The following is a 17,319-nucleotide window of genomic DNA, read 5'->3' as shown; positions in this document are numbered from 1 at the left end:
CATTAGGCTTAATGGGGACTCTGAATTAGCCCGATGTGTGCGTGAGTGAGTGCATACGTGTGTTATTAACTGGTGTCATGATGATTCTGTCATTGGATTAAGTGACAGGACGATAGATTGATGATCAACCCCAGCAGTACACCTTTGGATTAGTGGAACTCCTCACAACAAACCTCTTGGCAGTGTAAGTCTCCCATTTCCTCCTACACAACTGCTTTAGCTACATAAATAATAAACATTTTATCAAGTATGAAGTACAAGGAATGACCTCAAAACTCAGTGTCTGTTATGACCCCCCGAATTATAGTATATATCATTGCTGGTCTTTATATATTATACGCTACAGTGGCAGTTCATTTGTCTGTCCAGGATTTTAAATCACCTGTAGCTCGCAAAACGTTTGACCTATTGACCTGAAATTTGGTACACATATACTACGTGACGTCTATTATCCACTTTCGGGGTGATGATTGACCTCCAAGGTTATTCCTCTTTTTATTTTTATTTTATTGTAGAATCAACTCTCATCAGTGGCCAATAGGGCGGCCGTGTGGCGCATGCGTATGAGTGCTGTTCTCATCCCTACCGCCTTTGCTGTCACTTCCCCTACCTCTTCATATCTTAAATCATTCGTGAGTCAGATTGAAGACTTAAGTGCCAGCTTAAGTGAAAATTTAAGGAAAACATACTAAGTAATTGCAACACAAACAGTGACTTAATCAGTTTTAACACGAAAAGGTGAAAGAAGAGAAGAAGCGGGACACTAGGGTGGAGAAAAGAAGAGCTGCTCAGCAAGAGCATCAACCTTTGAGCAAACAAAAGCTAAACGTACAGAGAAAGAGTATGAAAACTATGAATGCTCAAGTCAAGTGTATTCACTGCACGTTATCGTGAAGTGCGCCATTACTGGGATGAAGATGATTATAAAGAGAAAAGACACTTGCACAATACTGAATACACAATAACCAAAAAACTCTTGTCACTCTCCACAGAGAATTTTGTACATTACCAACCCTGAAAACTCATCACAATGCACAGTCTGTCATAATTCTGTCCTGCATACTTCTGAAAATTACAACATCCCACAGGCTATACATTGTCCTGCTCCATTACTAGTGACTTTGGCCATTACCTACATTTGGTATGAATCCAGGAGAAACAGTCTTTTCTAAAACAGCATCCCAGTTCACATCAGCCAGGTAGGGCAAACTCTGGATGTCTGCAACACTTGAAAGTCGACATTCTGGGTCTTTGGCAAGAAGCTGTATGTAGAATAATAAATAAATGCTAAAGTTGTAAGTGCTTCCTTATTCCCATGTAACAGTAAAATAGCACAATCTGTGAATATAGCATATCAATAAGAAGAAGAATGAAGTCACTAAAGAAATAAATATATGTAGCCTTTTGAAATATCACACCGTCATTAATGTATTGTAGAGAAGCATCAATAAATCTGTGGAGAGCAAAAACAGTAGATAAGATAGAAAATGCAGCTTGAAAAAGAAGACCCCCCTATGGCATTTTATGAACAAGATGTGATGGCTGGTCCTTAGATATTAATTAAGACAGAAGCAACTTTTATGCAGCTTATCAGATTCCCCGCTTGCAAATGATTCAAATATGTTCCCTCTTTTAGTCATAATAAGGCTTTTAAAAAGAGCTTTCAAAAACAGACAAGTCTGCCTATGACATATTACAGAGATAAAAAAAAGGGTATTGCTTATATGATTCTCAGCTTTAGACAGTTTTAGCTGTCAGGTTACACTTAGGAATTAAAAGGATTGCTTTTGTTATTTGTAACATTCTCCTTTTATCCAAAAATAATATGGCAAAACATTCAAAATGAAAGCAGTACATACTATATGGGAGAAAGAGGTGAACGTCCTCTTAATTTTAATATTCACTCCCAAATGTTTTTGGCAAACAATTTCATTTCACACAAAGCATTTCTCTTTTTTGATGGCTTTGCGGATGGCAAAAGCCCAGACTTGATATTTAAAAGGTTAGATGGATGGCTTCATTCTGGATAAATGTCAAAATCTTTGGTTTAACATGGAAAGTAATCTATCTTAACTCATTTAAAATCTGACCAAGCTGTCGGGTTTCTGATTTTCAGAAGGTGATATCAGTGGAATCAGACATTAGCTGTGCTCTGGGCATTTGTTGTTACTGACCTTTCTAAGCAGTGACACCATGCCTTTTGACCAGGTTGAAGAATAGTGTACTCGCTCCGCACGGAATAGGTTGAGAATTTCATCCACCGGGGTGCTGGAATGAATGTCGTAAGGTCGCTTTGAAAAGCAAGACAAAAAAACAAGATGAAACAATTAAAAAAAAAAAAGAATTAGGAGCATATCTAAATTAAGGTCTTTATTTGGTTACCATGAAGGGCAGCTTGCCTCAGAAATATTATTGATAAGCTTTCAAGCTGATGTTGGTTTTTATTTCTAAAGCAGTGTGTGTATTGATTTCTGATGGGGTATTCTCATGCTGAGCTGTGCATATGTCATTGGCTTGCTTTAAAACGTGTAGTGTAGGAAGAGGATCGATTCCAGAATATTGAAATTAATGGAGGAACCTCTAAATCTGAATACGAAGTAAACACAAGTTCTGGCTGAAAAGGTGTCCAGTGTTATCTCTTTAATTACTTTGGGCAGTGTGAAGGAGTAAAAGCTTGGTGTAACATAATGAAAGTGACAAACTTACCGTTTATGTTTGGAGTGACGGCACAATAGAGTAATGATTGTACCTCTCATACCATCCACAGTTTCAAATTTTATGATAAATGGACATTAAGAAGCCCATCTGAGATAATCCATTCATCTATTGTGACAAGTCCTTAATCCAATTTAGAGTCACTGTGGCCAGAATCCATCCTGGCAGCATTGCACACAAGGCAGAATCAACCTGGACAGAGTGTGCCTGAGAAAATATTCATATATACTGTCAGTTAACTGGGCTACGTTGGTGCTTAAAGGACTTATGACGGACCCCTGTTTGTATAGTTTAAGTTCAAAACAGGAAAAGGGGAAAGTGCAGTTCAGGACACGCTGCAGCTTGGCAACTCTGCATCTTTGTGTCCACCCAGGCACGACTTTTACTTTTTCTCAGAGCTTCAGCTGCTTTATCAGAAACTTCTGGATGCTTTATGAGGGGCCATGTGCTGCGCTGCACAGACCCTTGAGATAAACAAGGCCTTTTTTCACAATACAAAGACCTCACTCTGTCTTTATGTGAAGAATAATTAATTCAAAGCATTGTGTAGGAACTCTGGTCGAGTTCTTTAGAAAGGATGCCTCACATTATGTGTAGTACTTATCTTCAGCAAATTGAGGAGGTTTGCGTTTTTAATCCTCATTCTCCTCTCCCCATTGCCAAAAGAATTTTTAAACATACTTAGCAAAGTACTAGCAGTGTAAAGAGACTCAAATGAATATGAATGTTGACCTTTGGTCTGCTGAAGGCCTCAGGTGCTGAGGTTGCAAACCTGTAATGTGCTTCTAAATGAACAGTTTATCTTTCAAAACCTAAAGCAGGGAGTGCAGCATGATGGTTCAATTGTAGCACTGCTGCTGCACAGGGAGGAGACCAGGGTTTGCATCCCGTGTCATCCCTGTGTGGAGTTTGCATTTTCTCCTTGTGTCTGCATGGGTTTCCTCCGAGTGCTCCACATTTCTTCCACTGTCCAAAGATATGCAGGTTAGGTGAATTGGTGACACTAAACTAAAGTGTATGTTTGGTGTGTGTGTCTGTTCACCCTGTGGTGGACTGATGCCCTGTATAGGATTTGTTCCTGCCTTGTGTCCTATGCTAGCTGGGATAGGCTGCAGCACCACCCATGACCCTGCTGCGGACGAAGTGGGTTAGAAAATGGCTGACTGATGTTTGATCTGCTAGGGGCCTTAAAAGGTGAGGTTGCTATCCTATAATGTGCTTCTAAATTTACAGTTTAGGTCGCAGGTCCTCCCTGCGTGGAGTTTGCATCTTCACCCTGTGTTTCTGCATAGGTTTCCCATGGGTGTTCCGGATTCCTTTCACTGTCCAAAAAAATATGCAGGTTAGGTGAATTAGTGATGCTAAATTGTCTCTAGTGTGTGTTTGCCCTGCAATGGACTGGCACCCTGCCTTGTGTGCTGTGCCTTGTTGGGGTAGACTCCAGCCCCCAGTGACCCTGGTCTGGATTAAGCAAATTAGGAAATGATATGAAATCTAAAGCAGAGATTTGCAAAGTTGGTCCTGGAGGGCTGTAATGACTGCAGGTTTTTGTTCCATCCTGTTTACTTAATTTAAAACCAATCCTTACCAATAAGAGATCTTCTTTAATTTTATGATGTGGTAGTGTTTTCATTCTGCCATGTCAGTTTATTATTATATTGTAGATTATTTCTTTTCCAAAGATATCATCCAAAAGATTTATAGACTTTCTTTCTCTCTTCTGTCTCCTTTCACATATTTTATTAAACCAGACAAATCATTATCATTACACAGAGGTGTAAATGGTAACAAGTGAGATGGAGAACTGCTGGTTCCTTTGTCATTTGCATTTTAATGTTAATAAGGAGCTTCCACATCCGTGGACCGCATGTCTGCCTGGAGTGTTGCCAACCAGAATCCTGAGCTGTTTCATCATGTGGTGGGTGCGGCAACATGCTGTACCAGTGCATGCTCCCCAACCTTACTTGACCTGACCTGAAGTATGGGGTGATAGTGAATCGAAAATATTACACTCGATGCTACAGAAAATGACAATCGACATATGAAAATACTTACATTGCAGAATATAAAAGGCAGAGAAATATGGATCAACATATAATTAACCATTAATCTTCAGTAAAAAAATCAGTCAATTTTCATCATTATTAAGAAATTGCTCAACTGCCTGTTTGTAAATTGTGCACTGAAAGATGCTGCCCGTTTCTGAAGTTGGGTGTAAGACGTTATACTCTGCTGGGGGAGTTTGTTCCATACTGTATTCCAGTGGAGTGGTGTGGATATATCTTTTTTGGTGTCCTCTAGATTTGAAATATCATTTCTTACAATATGTATTATATTGAGCTTTTGCTCTGCTGTAAAGTTTGTACTGTGATAGACATGTTTTATGAATATTCGCCAGCCTTTGACTAGGTACTTTATATGCTTTGGTGATAATAAGCTGTTAGAAAGGCTGGGCACATAATGAATGAAAAATATCAACTTAGCTCTTCTGCATTATCTACGTAATTGGGAAAGAAGTTACATGAAGACCAGATTAAGACCCCTACATTCACCAGGGTGTCACATGTGTATATTTACACTCTATGAGCATCACATATAAAAATAAAATGAGCCTGTGAGTCCTCCACTCCGCCCCCAAGAATTAAACAAGACATCACTCATGCATTACATTGCAAAGGGAGCGATACAATGTATGAGTAACTGTGAAGAGCATGAGGTAAAAACAAACATTAAAAATTATATTTTTTCACATATGTTACATTCCCAGATCTCCCTAATGGTAGATCCATCCATGAGTTACAGAGAGACAATTTTGTTACAGATATGATTCTACTAACGTGTACCACTTTTCATTACTTTATGTAAGGGGATTTCTGGGCCTAGTCATGCCCTCAAAGAGAATAACATCTACAATAACAATAGCTGATCTAATGTAACTTTAACGATTGAAATATTTTTTTTGTAATTTTACATGAGGATGTACATTGTCTTTGTGCTCTGTCCCATGAAATCAAGATGAATGTGTGACAGCACATCATTAAATGAAAGAGGGCTAGATGTTAATTCCTGGAATGCCGCTGTTACAGGCAATAAGATGGCAAGTTGAGCAAACCAAGGAGAAAACAAGACTAATTGTGGATTATTTAAATTTGATATTGAACTTGTTCCACTGTTCACTGAGACAGCACTTAGATCTGAGGATGGTCTCTTCAGTACTGTACTATGTACTGTCTCAGGTACACTGGAACTGACCTAGTAGGTCTAAATGATCTATAAATTTCTTCAATGTGATAAACTAACCTTCTTTTGAAGGATTTTCTTAAAAAATAAATATAATGCTCATAAATTAAAATACATCTTAAGTATTTATATTATTAATAATTGTTAAGAAATACATTTATGACTTATTTAATACCTTGTAAATATGCTTTTATATTCATAGCAGAACAAAAATACCACAACTGGAAAAAATGGAATAATAATAATGTAGATAAAATATTCAAAGTAATTTATTCAACTACAAGAGAAAACAATAACAATCACAGATGGAACATGGCACTGCTAAAGTATATTTTTTATCTTTTTGAATTATATAATATTCACCAAAAATCTAATATTAGACAAAATGAACCAAACAACACAAACCAGTTCGCCTATGTCATTTATGTGATTCATGTAAAGCATGCTATTCTATCTTTAGCAGAGGTATAGGCTACCAAATGCTTTTTTCATTGATTGATCTCTTGTACTTTTCTCCACCCTCCCCATAGATGCTTCATCTGAGTGATATTTATGGATTTTTGAGGATGACCTGCTTATTTCAGGTGCTGCCGAATAACTTGGTAGGGTTTAGGTGAGGGCATTGACTACATTCTAACAAAATCTCTTTATATTTATTCAACTATTTTATGGCCTTTGAAGCTTTTTTATCAGCTTCAGGTTTATCTGTAGCTCCAGCTCACATATAGAATGGCTAGATATTTTCCTGTTGGCAAGTCTTCTAAGGCTTGATATATCAAAGAACCCTCAGGTCATACCGCAACAACTCCTAAGCTTGACTGTCTCTATGAGGTTCCCACTTACAGAACGCAGAATTAACCTTTCTGACAAGAGCAGGGTACTTGTTAGCCAATGGGTTCCACTTTTAATTTATCTGACATGAATACACTGTGGAAGAACTCCTGAGGATCATCCAGGTAAAAGCTCTAAACTTGAGGCACTGATTTTATTTTTGAGTAGTTGCTTTCACCTTCCTTTATACCAACAGCAAAACATTTGCATAATGCTTAATTGTGACTGTGACAGCCACGTCAGAACTTTTCTTTCTTTTTAATTTTCTTTATATATTGTATATTTATATACTTATTTGTTTATCTATCTTTTTCTGTAAAAAAAAAAAAATTACCCTGGTGTCAAATAAAGATCTATCTATCTATCTATCTATCTATCTATCTATCTATCTATCTATCTATCTATCTATCTATCTATCTATCCCGCTGTGAATTCCATCTCATGTTTTTCTAAATCCAGAACCATGAATTTTGATCAAAGTCAAAACGAGACAGACCATTTGACCCTGGACGTTCTTGGTGACTTCATACAAAATTTTATTCTGTTTATCTTAGTGATTTTGTGATGATGACCAACTCCTAGGAAGGTCGCCCATTGTATTAAACATTCTGTAGCTGGACAAAATTTCTTTGGTGTAGAGAAGTGTTAGTGTCTTCTGAAGGGTTCTGTAAATGTGTCCTGAATTAAAGAATTCAGCAACTTATTTTCACTGGTTTCGATTGTGACTCATAAAGTCTCTAAACCCTGTGTGCTGACATCTTCATTGTGGTTCTAGAGGTATTCCAATAGTCAGTGTTAGTTATTTCTGAATGAGTTGGGAGGGAATGCTGTATGCTTAATTATCTTGCACATCAAAACTATGAATAAATCACCAAGCTTAGATGCAGTTATTTGTCTTGGACTCTTCTCTACATATGGCTGTAATCGATTCAGTGTAAATCTAGCTTAATCCGGTACATGGTCATGGGAGCCACAGCCTATCTTGGAACATTGATCACAAAGCAGGAATAAAACATTAAAGAGACCCCAGTCCATCACAAGAAACATTCATCACACCCAGAATCGGTCTGACTGTAGCAGTTTAGATTCACCACTTAACCTAACAAACACATCTCTGGACAGGAGTAAGTAAAGAAAAGCCTACAGACATTAGGAAAATATTATATTAACAATGCATACTATTTTAATTTGGACAGCTTCAGTCAATTTCCTTGCAAGACTTTTCATTTCCTTCTTTATTTCTTTCTACACTCCACCAGTGTTTCTTTCACAAGAGAAATGTTTTGAGAACTCATGTGGTTTTGTTTGGTATATCATTTTGCTGCATTTACACTGCAATAGCTAAAAAACTAGTTAAATAAGAGAAGGTCACAGATAATATTTATATGCTTTTTGACCTAATAATTAGAAAAAGAATGACAAATATGCCACTAGAGCTGAGACACATGAGGCCGTCTCCATAGTAACCTGTAATACCATTTACTTACCAACACCTCTCACTAATGCAGACAGAGAAGAAAAGAATTGTCTGAAATCTTCAGCTGTGACTTAGTTACGTCCTTCAGGGTCATGACCTATTAACTGTATTGAAGTTGAAGATATCATGACTGTGTTTTCATGAATTAACATCTCTCTCTCCTACCCTGTCCTATGGTATATGTGCACCCAGTTCACTTATTCTGATAGCTTTTGTGATGGCCCCCAGATGAATAAGTGTGTTTAAATATCCCAAATATCTTTTTTATTAATCTACTTCTGATAGATAGTGTAAAACTGACGATGGGTTCTCCATCAGTCATACACGAGGACGTTTCAGTTTTAGTTGGTCTATGATGACCAAAAGTGAAGGGGAGAGGCAAAATCTGGAAATTGATCCTATTGAAGATATTAAAGGTGCCTAGATGCAAATTAAGAGTTTTCTTGTTACATATTATGATTTTTGTGAAAAACCCTGAAAAAAGGTATGTGCTAAATTACAATAATCGCAGAGCTTTGACTGTTGTGATTCAATCACCTCACTTGTTGAAAAGTGATCTAGCTGTCAGGCTGTAAAGAGACACGTATTTTTACCTTGCTGAGTATCTGCATAAGATGAGAGTGCAGTATATATAATTGTATTCTTTTTTTTTTAATTGCAATACAGGCTTTAGTTGGATGCTATGTAAAGAAGATTTTAGACTAGTTTGACATTTTCCTTCAATTTCTTGTTAATATTTGAAGACAATAGTTTTCTGTATATTTTAGGGAATGTTTCATTTGATGCATATAGGATTAGAGTATGCCAAGTAATGCTGATAATGTACATTTTTCACTTGTTTACAATTCCAGATATTTCACAGTATGTTATACACTTAAACTTTATCATCCGTTTGGTTGGAACTCATGAGTTCTAAGCGCAGTCACTGACGCTCAAACGTGATGTTCAAAATTATAGGGTCTTTGTGTGTTTTCTGAAGATTTTTGTGTTATTGTCTGTTATTGCGTATTTTGCCTATTGATCTACATGTACCTCCACATCCCTTAGTTGAATTGAACAGTTTATGAGAATGTTATGATTTATCGATAGTTTTGGCTCGAGAAGAAGGTCCATTTTATTTATGTAAGGCCTCACTGCTCTTCCACATCATGTCCCCATTTTCTAATTATCTGTATGCCACTACAGATGCATCTAATGTTGTGCCTTTATTGACAATCTATCTTGATCAAACACTTCTACCGTAAGATCTGCGACAATTACGCAACCTATGGTTTTAGGCAGAAACAGAAGGAAGTATTACTGTTTGACTGCTTTCATTTGTGATGAACGTTTCCACTGTTGCATTATGTGGTGGGCTACATGGACTGAAAACACTGGAAAGTGTGGAATCTCACAAGAGAAGGGTAAGGTGCTTGTCTGTTTTCTTTAGATTAAGGTTGAAGTGCTGCCTTCTAAGTCCTGAACTGCAAAACGTAAGACAAAAAATAATCACTCCATCAAGATGTTTTGGTCATCTAAAACCTGACTTGTCTCCTCCTCTCAGGATGCCCATAAACTCCTCCGCTACTGACATTCTGATTGATGACACAAAGAAAAATGAGAGAATGAAAGTCTTTTTGAAGACAACCTGAACTACAAACTGTAAGTACTATTCTGTAACTTTTTCTCATCTTCTAGCTACCTTGTCCTCCAAACCTGCAATAAACAGGGACCTGGCTGGTACCCCAAACCCTTCTTTTTATTATTGTTCATACATTACAAGTGAGGTGGCAGTAGTCTGTCTTTACTGAAGTAAGAAAATAATTTTTTAAATCATTTAGCAAATGTTTTCAAAGATATGCTTATTTAATCTCATTATTTTTTATAACCGGCGTCACAACTGGAAATTAAAACATCAGAACAATCTTCAAGTAAAAGAGAACAGGCCATTTAGCCTAAGTTTGACAAGTCCTATCTAATCAATTCTTCCAAATTAACATCAAATGCTAGGGAGTTTTCTATTTGTTCCATATCTAAATGTATTTCCTCTGAAAAGCCTAAGACTTCATGTTAATTAGACTAAGAGGAGTGAGTGGCTATGTGGGTGCCCAGTGGTGATCTGGAATCTCATCCTGTCTTGTGTCTGCATAAGCCCATCCATCCATCCATTTTCCAACCCGCTGAATCCGAACACAGGGTCACGGGGGTCTGCTGGAGCCAATCCCAGCCAACACAGGGCACAAGGCAGGAACCAATCCCGGGCAGGGTGCCAACCCACCGCAGGACACACACAAACACACCCACACACCAAGCACACACTAGAGCCAATTTAGAATCGCCAATCCACCTAACCGGCATGTCTTTGGACTGTGGGAGGAAACCCACACAGACACGGGGAGAACATGCAAACTCCATGCAGGGAGGACCCGGGAAGTGAACCCGGGTCTCCTAACTGCGAGGCAGCAGCGCTACCACTGTGCCACCGTGCCGCCCTTGCATAAGCCCAAGTTTCCTAAAATTCTGTGATGGGGAAAAAAAAATAGGTTGAGAAAATGGATGTTATGAGGAGGTGTTTATGAATGTGGTCTATGGTGGACTAATGTCAACCAAGAATATCTGTAAGTTACTGTATAGGTTGGAGTTGAAGAGTGATGGATGGATTTACTTCATTTCCATTTACATAAAAGAAAATGTTTATTATCATTATTGACACTGTTATCGGTTGTTTGTTTTTCTGTTGCAGAACAAATCTCTGAAGTCCTGAGCATACAAATGTATAGTAGTGTATGAGCCAATAAAAGCTGTTATCTTCTGGATATTCTAGAACCATGGAATTCCGTGTTAACACATATGAAATCAACTGTAAATAAGGAGGGGAGAAAAGACCTCGATGAAAAAGACCTTCCTTCAATGTCTCATAGGACCTCTTGAGGTTGCAGTTCACGCTTTACTTTCTTATGTATTTATCTCATATCCCCAAACATATATGGGTCACTTACTTGTGAAATTTTAGGAGCTGTTTAGCAGAGTTTATATACTGCAACTATAGCAATCAGAAGTAGAAACTGTACAGTACAGTATTTTAATCCAAAGTCTGATTGTAGGCTCATGCAAGGGAATGGAGATGACCATTCTCAATCACACCACCAGTGGCTGATACATTCTATACAAATATGTGATTAGATGCAGTAGTGTTTAAGAAATGGGTACCATTTGATTAAATTAGAATGCACACATCTTGATGTAGAGTGGAAATAGAAGTGACCTTCATTACATAGCAGACCTTGGCTTTGTCCTGCTGCAAAAGTACACTACACCACAGTTGTATAAATAACAAGTTCAGCATAACTAAAAATAACTATCTACTATTTGGCTTACTTAGTCCAATGTAAAGATGACAAGGGATGAAGCCCATCACTGCGGTATCAAGTACAAGGCAGGAACCAACTCTGGAGAGGGTACATGTCCTTCATATTGCACATTTATACACACAGTAACTTTCTGTCATAAAAGGTCATTTTCAAAGTGGTAACTTCTTTAGGATGTGGGCATGAAATGGGAGAAATAAACTGATACGGACGCTAGGAAAACATAAACACTGCACACACACAGTGACTGAGTCAGGATTCCAACCCAGTCTCCTAGAGCTGTCAGGCAGCAGAGCTAATGAAAATGGGATCAGGCCATGGCTCTTTCTGAAAATGTTCACCTTAAAATCTATCTGCTATGCAGGTACACAAGGTCATGTCTGTTGCAGAAGATTAATTATAACATGTTATTTCCTGAAAATGCACTTCTTTAGTGCTTGTGTCCATGTAAACATCATTACATGTGTAAGACCAAATGCACTGGTGCAATATTCTGTAAGATGGTTTATTTCATTTTTACAACTGTATGGAAATTCCATGGCTGAGTCAACGGTACAAAGAGACACTTTGTCAAGGTTTAATCTTAAGTGGTATACTGAATGAGGTTTTGTCACAGAATGCATTTCATTTTAAACAGGAGAAAACTTTTAATGGATTTGGGATTACAGTGTACACTACACGTGCTCTTAAATATTTTAATCTTTTACTGTCAGTTCAAAGGCTGTGCACTAAAATGCAGTTAAAATTGGGACATAAATCTGTGATGGTGCAGGTCGGCTCCACACTCCCTTGTTGCTCCTGGGAGCCTTTCTAACCCGAAAGCATCGATAGCCATAGACCGAGATGAGCCGGGCAAATGAGGACACACACTTACAGCAAAGGGGTAGGTGCAAAAATGGCAGATGATTGTATACAAATTCAAACAAAACAATGAAGTGCAAATAGTGCAGTGCAGCGCCCATAATAAATAAATAATCCAAAAAAAAAATTAAAACAGTGTCCATGTGGAGGTTAAAATGCACTAAATAATTGCATAAAAATTGAGGTTTAAAAATCATGGCAGGAAGCTGTTCTTTAAAAACGCACAAGCTGTGGTTCCTTCTTCTAAAAGCCTTCTCCCTGGCTTACCCTCTTCGGATCCAGCAACCAAAGGAGATGTCCTACTGACAGGCACAGCTAACCTTCAAAATCAAAGCTTGGGTCCCTGTTGCCGTCTGAGGCCCCCCAGCAGGGCACCATGCCGAGTCTCACATCTCCAACTCCCACTGCCACTCCTCTGCCTTACGTGGAAGCCCACTTGAGCAAAGAGTCACTCCAGCTACCTTAAGACGCTCAGCCGGAGTGACCCTCTTCAGCCCATTGGGGCTCTTTGATAACTCCGCTCTACCACTTGCTAGCTTTTCACGATCCTGCCTTCTCTATCATTCCTTCCTTCCTTCTTTCTTTCTTTCTATCCCCTTTAACCTCCATCTCTCTTTCTGTCTCTTGTTTTTCTATTTCCCCCCTTTCTACCGTGCAGGCTCCTTTATACCACCTAATCAGGAGCAGATGAGACCCTCTGCCCACTCCACGGTGTGAATGTGGGACCTGACTGATCCATCCGCATTTGCACGCAAGTGTGCAATCAACCCTGGAGCACCTTTTCTTAGCCTGCACGCTCTCAGGAATCGATTATTTATTTACAAACCTGTTCTATACCACGGACCACTGATCACAAAATTATTCACCTACCTCTTCATTTTCTAATTGATGTTCATCTGGTAATGGGTATGGTAGACATCAAACTATGAAAGACATTTAGCTAAACAACAGTAAAGACCTCAGAGTAGAGCAAGCTTAGGATGACTTCAACATAGAGTAGTATTTAATAGTATATACAGTTTATTATCATTGGGATCTACACAATAGGTTAACATACAACAAAGAAAAAATGATAACACGTGAGTGAATTAAAATGATATATAATATGACAAGCACACTTCACATGGGCTAAAAATAATAAACTAGTAAATGTGAAGTGTCAGGGTAACACAGTAGTTAACACTACTGCCTCACTGAGTCCTGGGCTCAAATCCTAGCCTGGCCACTGTCGGTGAGGAGCCTGCATGATCTCACTGTGTCTGTCTAGGGGGCTTCTCCCACCTCCCAACAATATGCAAGTTAGGTTAACTGGCAACTTTAAGCTGGACACATATGGGTGGATGAGTGTGTCTATCCCCTGTTTTGGACAGGATGTCGTAGGGACACAATTAAAGGTTCCACCATGGGTCAGTTCTGAAAGTAAACAGGACATCATGCATGTGGCTCTCTGTTCTTCTCCAGACCAGAACACCTCAAACCCAAACCTAAACCTCAAACCTGTCTCTGGTTTATTAAGACCACTCACCACCACACCAGTCACTGTCATCCTCTCATGTTTGAACTTTCGTGTGGAAGGCTGCACTCCTTCAGCTCTGGAAGCACTCCCACTTTTCAACCAATCCCTGGGACCCCAAATCTCCTTTATCTCTCTTATGCACTTTTTACAGTGTCTAAAATTGGCTCAATATATAAAAATGATTAAGCAGGTTGCATAATGTTTGATTGGAATAGCTCCGCAAATTAACATTATTGTGCTGTATATCAGAACATATATGACATGCAGGCTGTTATGTGACCAATGAGAATGACTTCTGAAACATGAATGCAGCGTTAAATGTTTTATTTAATTCTGTACTCACATCGCAGAGATTTATACACAAAACAAGAGTCAAAACCGTTTTAAGAATATAGTTAAGCAAGCTGGGATTCTTTTATAATTGTGCGATATTTTCAAATTATGTTCAGGAAAGCTGGTTTGGGAACCTGATTTTTATTTCATTTTGCTAAGAAACTTTCTTTTATTTTCAGGTAAAGTTTTGAAAAGACATTTTTGTGAATCTTTATTTTTAAACAACATGACATCAGACATATGGCAAGGCAGCAAGAGGAAAGGTCCATAGACACAAAGCACAATGCTTCCTAAAGACATGAATAAAAACAGAGGTAACACTTTAGTTTAAGTACCGCAAAAACGCACCTATTACTCATTTACTCATGCCGTAACAAGACCTTAACAAACACTTGTTTGGGTCTTCAGAACACTTCTGAAGTGTCAGTAAAGTGTTTCTTCATCTCTGCAGTGTGACCTACTAATAAAACTTCACTTTGGAGAGGCCTGAGGTGACCTAACTGAGAAAGATTTCTCTTGGTATTATATATTTAGTATAAGATCTGTGAATCCTTCATATTAACAAGTCATTTTACCATCATGTCAATGTGCCACAGTGTACAGAGATGAATAGCCTATGTAATGAAGACCAAAAGAACCCTTAGTTAAGATCTTGAGGTCTCATTATATAAAAGTAAATGAGTAAGAGATACATTTGCAGTACCTAAAGTGTTACCAAAATAGAGTGAATAAACAGACTATTAAAAAATAGTTCAAACCCAAATACAAGTCTAAAATGACTACAAATGAGCATGTGCTGTAGGCCTCATGCATCATGTACGTGCAGCTTATTTCTTTATTGAAAAATCAAAGTTTATCTTAGTTATTAAATACATTTTTGTCTTGTTGTTCAGTGATAGATCATATAAAGGAAGAAAGCATGAAATTATTTTTCAGATCAAAATCCAGGACTTGAATATGCATTTTGCTTTCATCTTTGTGGAAATAATTGCACAACCAAAATTGATTAAAGCTTTCTGGAAAACAAATTACTTTGCATTCCTAGGTTCTGTTTGCTATTATGGAAACGGCCTTTGTGTTCTTACTTGCCTTCACTTGTAACTAAACTCTCTAATTAATTAGACAAGATGTCACACCCTCAGCCAAAAATTGTTTTCAGAGTGATTACAGTAGGCCAATACCAAATCATAACAAACCAACTGTAAAAGTCTCCAAAAATAAAGCAACACAGTTACAAAGTGAATGAAAAATAATTACTGAATACATATTATATATTATATTATATATTATATATATTGTGAAATAGTATGGCCTGGACACAAACAGGCAGACACATTTCCAGCCATCGCCACACGTTTATTTACACAATATTATTTACAAGTCAATAAGTGCACCGCCACCAAACCCCCACAGTCCCCCAAAGTCCAGGCTTCACTAAGCCACCTCTCTTTCTCTTTCTTCTCTCTCACTCCAGGCCTCTCCTTGCCGCCTCCTCTCCGACCTCGTCCAACTCCTACCCGACTCCAGCCTTGATTGAAGGTTAGGCGGCCTCCTAAATAGGCAGGCGGCTGATGACCACACCCGGCCACCTGCCACTATATATATATATATATATATATATATATATATATATATATATATATATATATATATATATATATATATGTACAGTATATGTATATACAGTATATGTATATGTGTGTGTATATATATATATATATATATATATATATATATATATATATATATATATGTATATATATATATATATATATATATATATATATATATATATATATATATATATATATGTATATATATATATATATATATATATATATATATGTATATATATATATATATATATATATATATATATGTATATATATATATATATATATATATATATATGTATATATATATGTATATATATATATATATATGTATATATATATATATATATATATATATATATATATGTATATATATATATGTATATATATATATGTATGTATATATATATATATATATATATATATATATGTATATATATATATATATATATATATATATATATGTATATATATGTATGTATATATATATACACACTGTCACACACGTGCGCATGGGAAACAGCTGAAGGGCCTAAACACTAGTAATTCTACGCCAGGTCAGGGGGCGTCAGAGTGTACTGACTATCTCTCTCAGTTCCTTGCAGACCTTTCCTGGGAAATCCCGCCTCTTGCCGGCCCCAAGGATGACGTCACTTCTGGACACGAGGACGCCACTCCCAGTTCCTGCAACATTGACGTCATTTCCTTTCCAGGCCTTTAAAACTGCCATCTTGCCTCAGTACAGGCAGTTCTGTTCTGGACTCTGAACTATACACATCTTATATAAAAACAAGCAATTTTGCAGCCAAGCATATTATACGGGTGGCTGCCCCAACTCTTTATGATGTCTCTGACTCATTCTTGTGACAGTGGCGTAGTCAGCAGGATGCGACTTTCCCAGAAGAAACCAAGAAGGAACCTTGGAAATACTCAGGTACGATAATACCGGGGCCGTGTTTCTGGGTGGGTGGCGTGCTCAGCGGTCCGGAGCGGCACGGTGCAGGCTTCGCTCCCACCAAGGGACAACGAGCCCCTAGTCCTACCACAGGGAGAATGTGGAGGAGACCCACCAACGTGGGCTGGTTCCTGGGGGGAAAACAAAAAGGGTTTACTATGTTCTCTCAGAGGAGAGGACTGAGCCGCCCGTTGGGACCAAGGTCCCAGACACATATGGGCTATCCCCAGACAAGCAGGTAAAACACTTACAAACTTGGGAATATGATCCGGAGAGATCAACCCGGGAGCAAGCTTATGCTCTCTGGGAGCTAGTGGCTCAATGGCTAAAGCCATTTGAATTGAACACTAGGCAAATTGTGCAGCAGGTGGCCTGCTTTATTTTACTGAAAGGTCTTCCCAATAATTTTGCCCAGCCAGTCTGGGGAGACT

The 17,319-nt window shown here is 37.9% G+C and overlaps 1 protein-coding gene across 1 annotated transcript in view; it reads right to left on the bottom strand.

The window, feature by feature from the left end:
• Positions 1-17,319, bottom strand: part of LOC114652772 (serine/threonine-protein kinase 32B-like) — a 323,284-nt gene that overhangs the window by 7,707 nt on the left and 298,258 nt on the right. The window contains exons 8-9 of the mRNA XM_028803089.2: positions 2,175-2,291; positions 1,137-1,262 (exon numbers count right to left, since the gene is read on the bottom strand). Of these exons, the coding sequence (XP_028658922.2) occupies positions 1,137-1,262; positions 2,175-2,291 (243 nt within the window). The remainder of the gene's footprint in view (positions 1-1,136; positions 1,263-2,174; positions 2,292-17,319) is intronic.

This window comes from Erpetoichthys calabaricus, chromosome 5 (assembly GCF_900747795.2).
Source record: "Erpetoichthys calabaricus chromosome 5, fErpCal1.3, whole genome shotgun sequence".
Taxonomy (NCBI): domain Eukaryota; kingdom Metazoa; phylum Chordata; class Cladistia; order Polypteriformes; family Polypteridae; genus Erpetoichthys; species Erpetoichthys calabaricus.
Note: the sequence above shows the minus strand (reverse complement) of the source record. Positions and strands in the feature narration are given on the sequence as shown.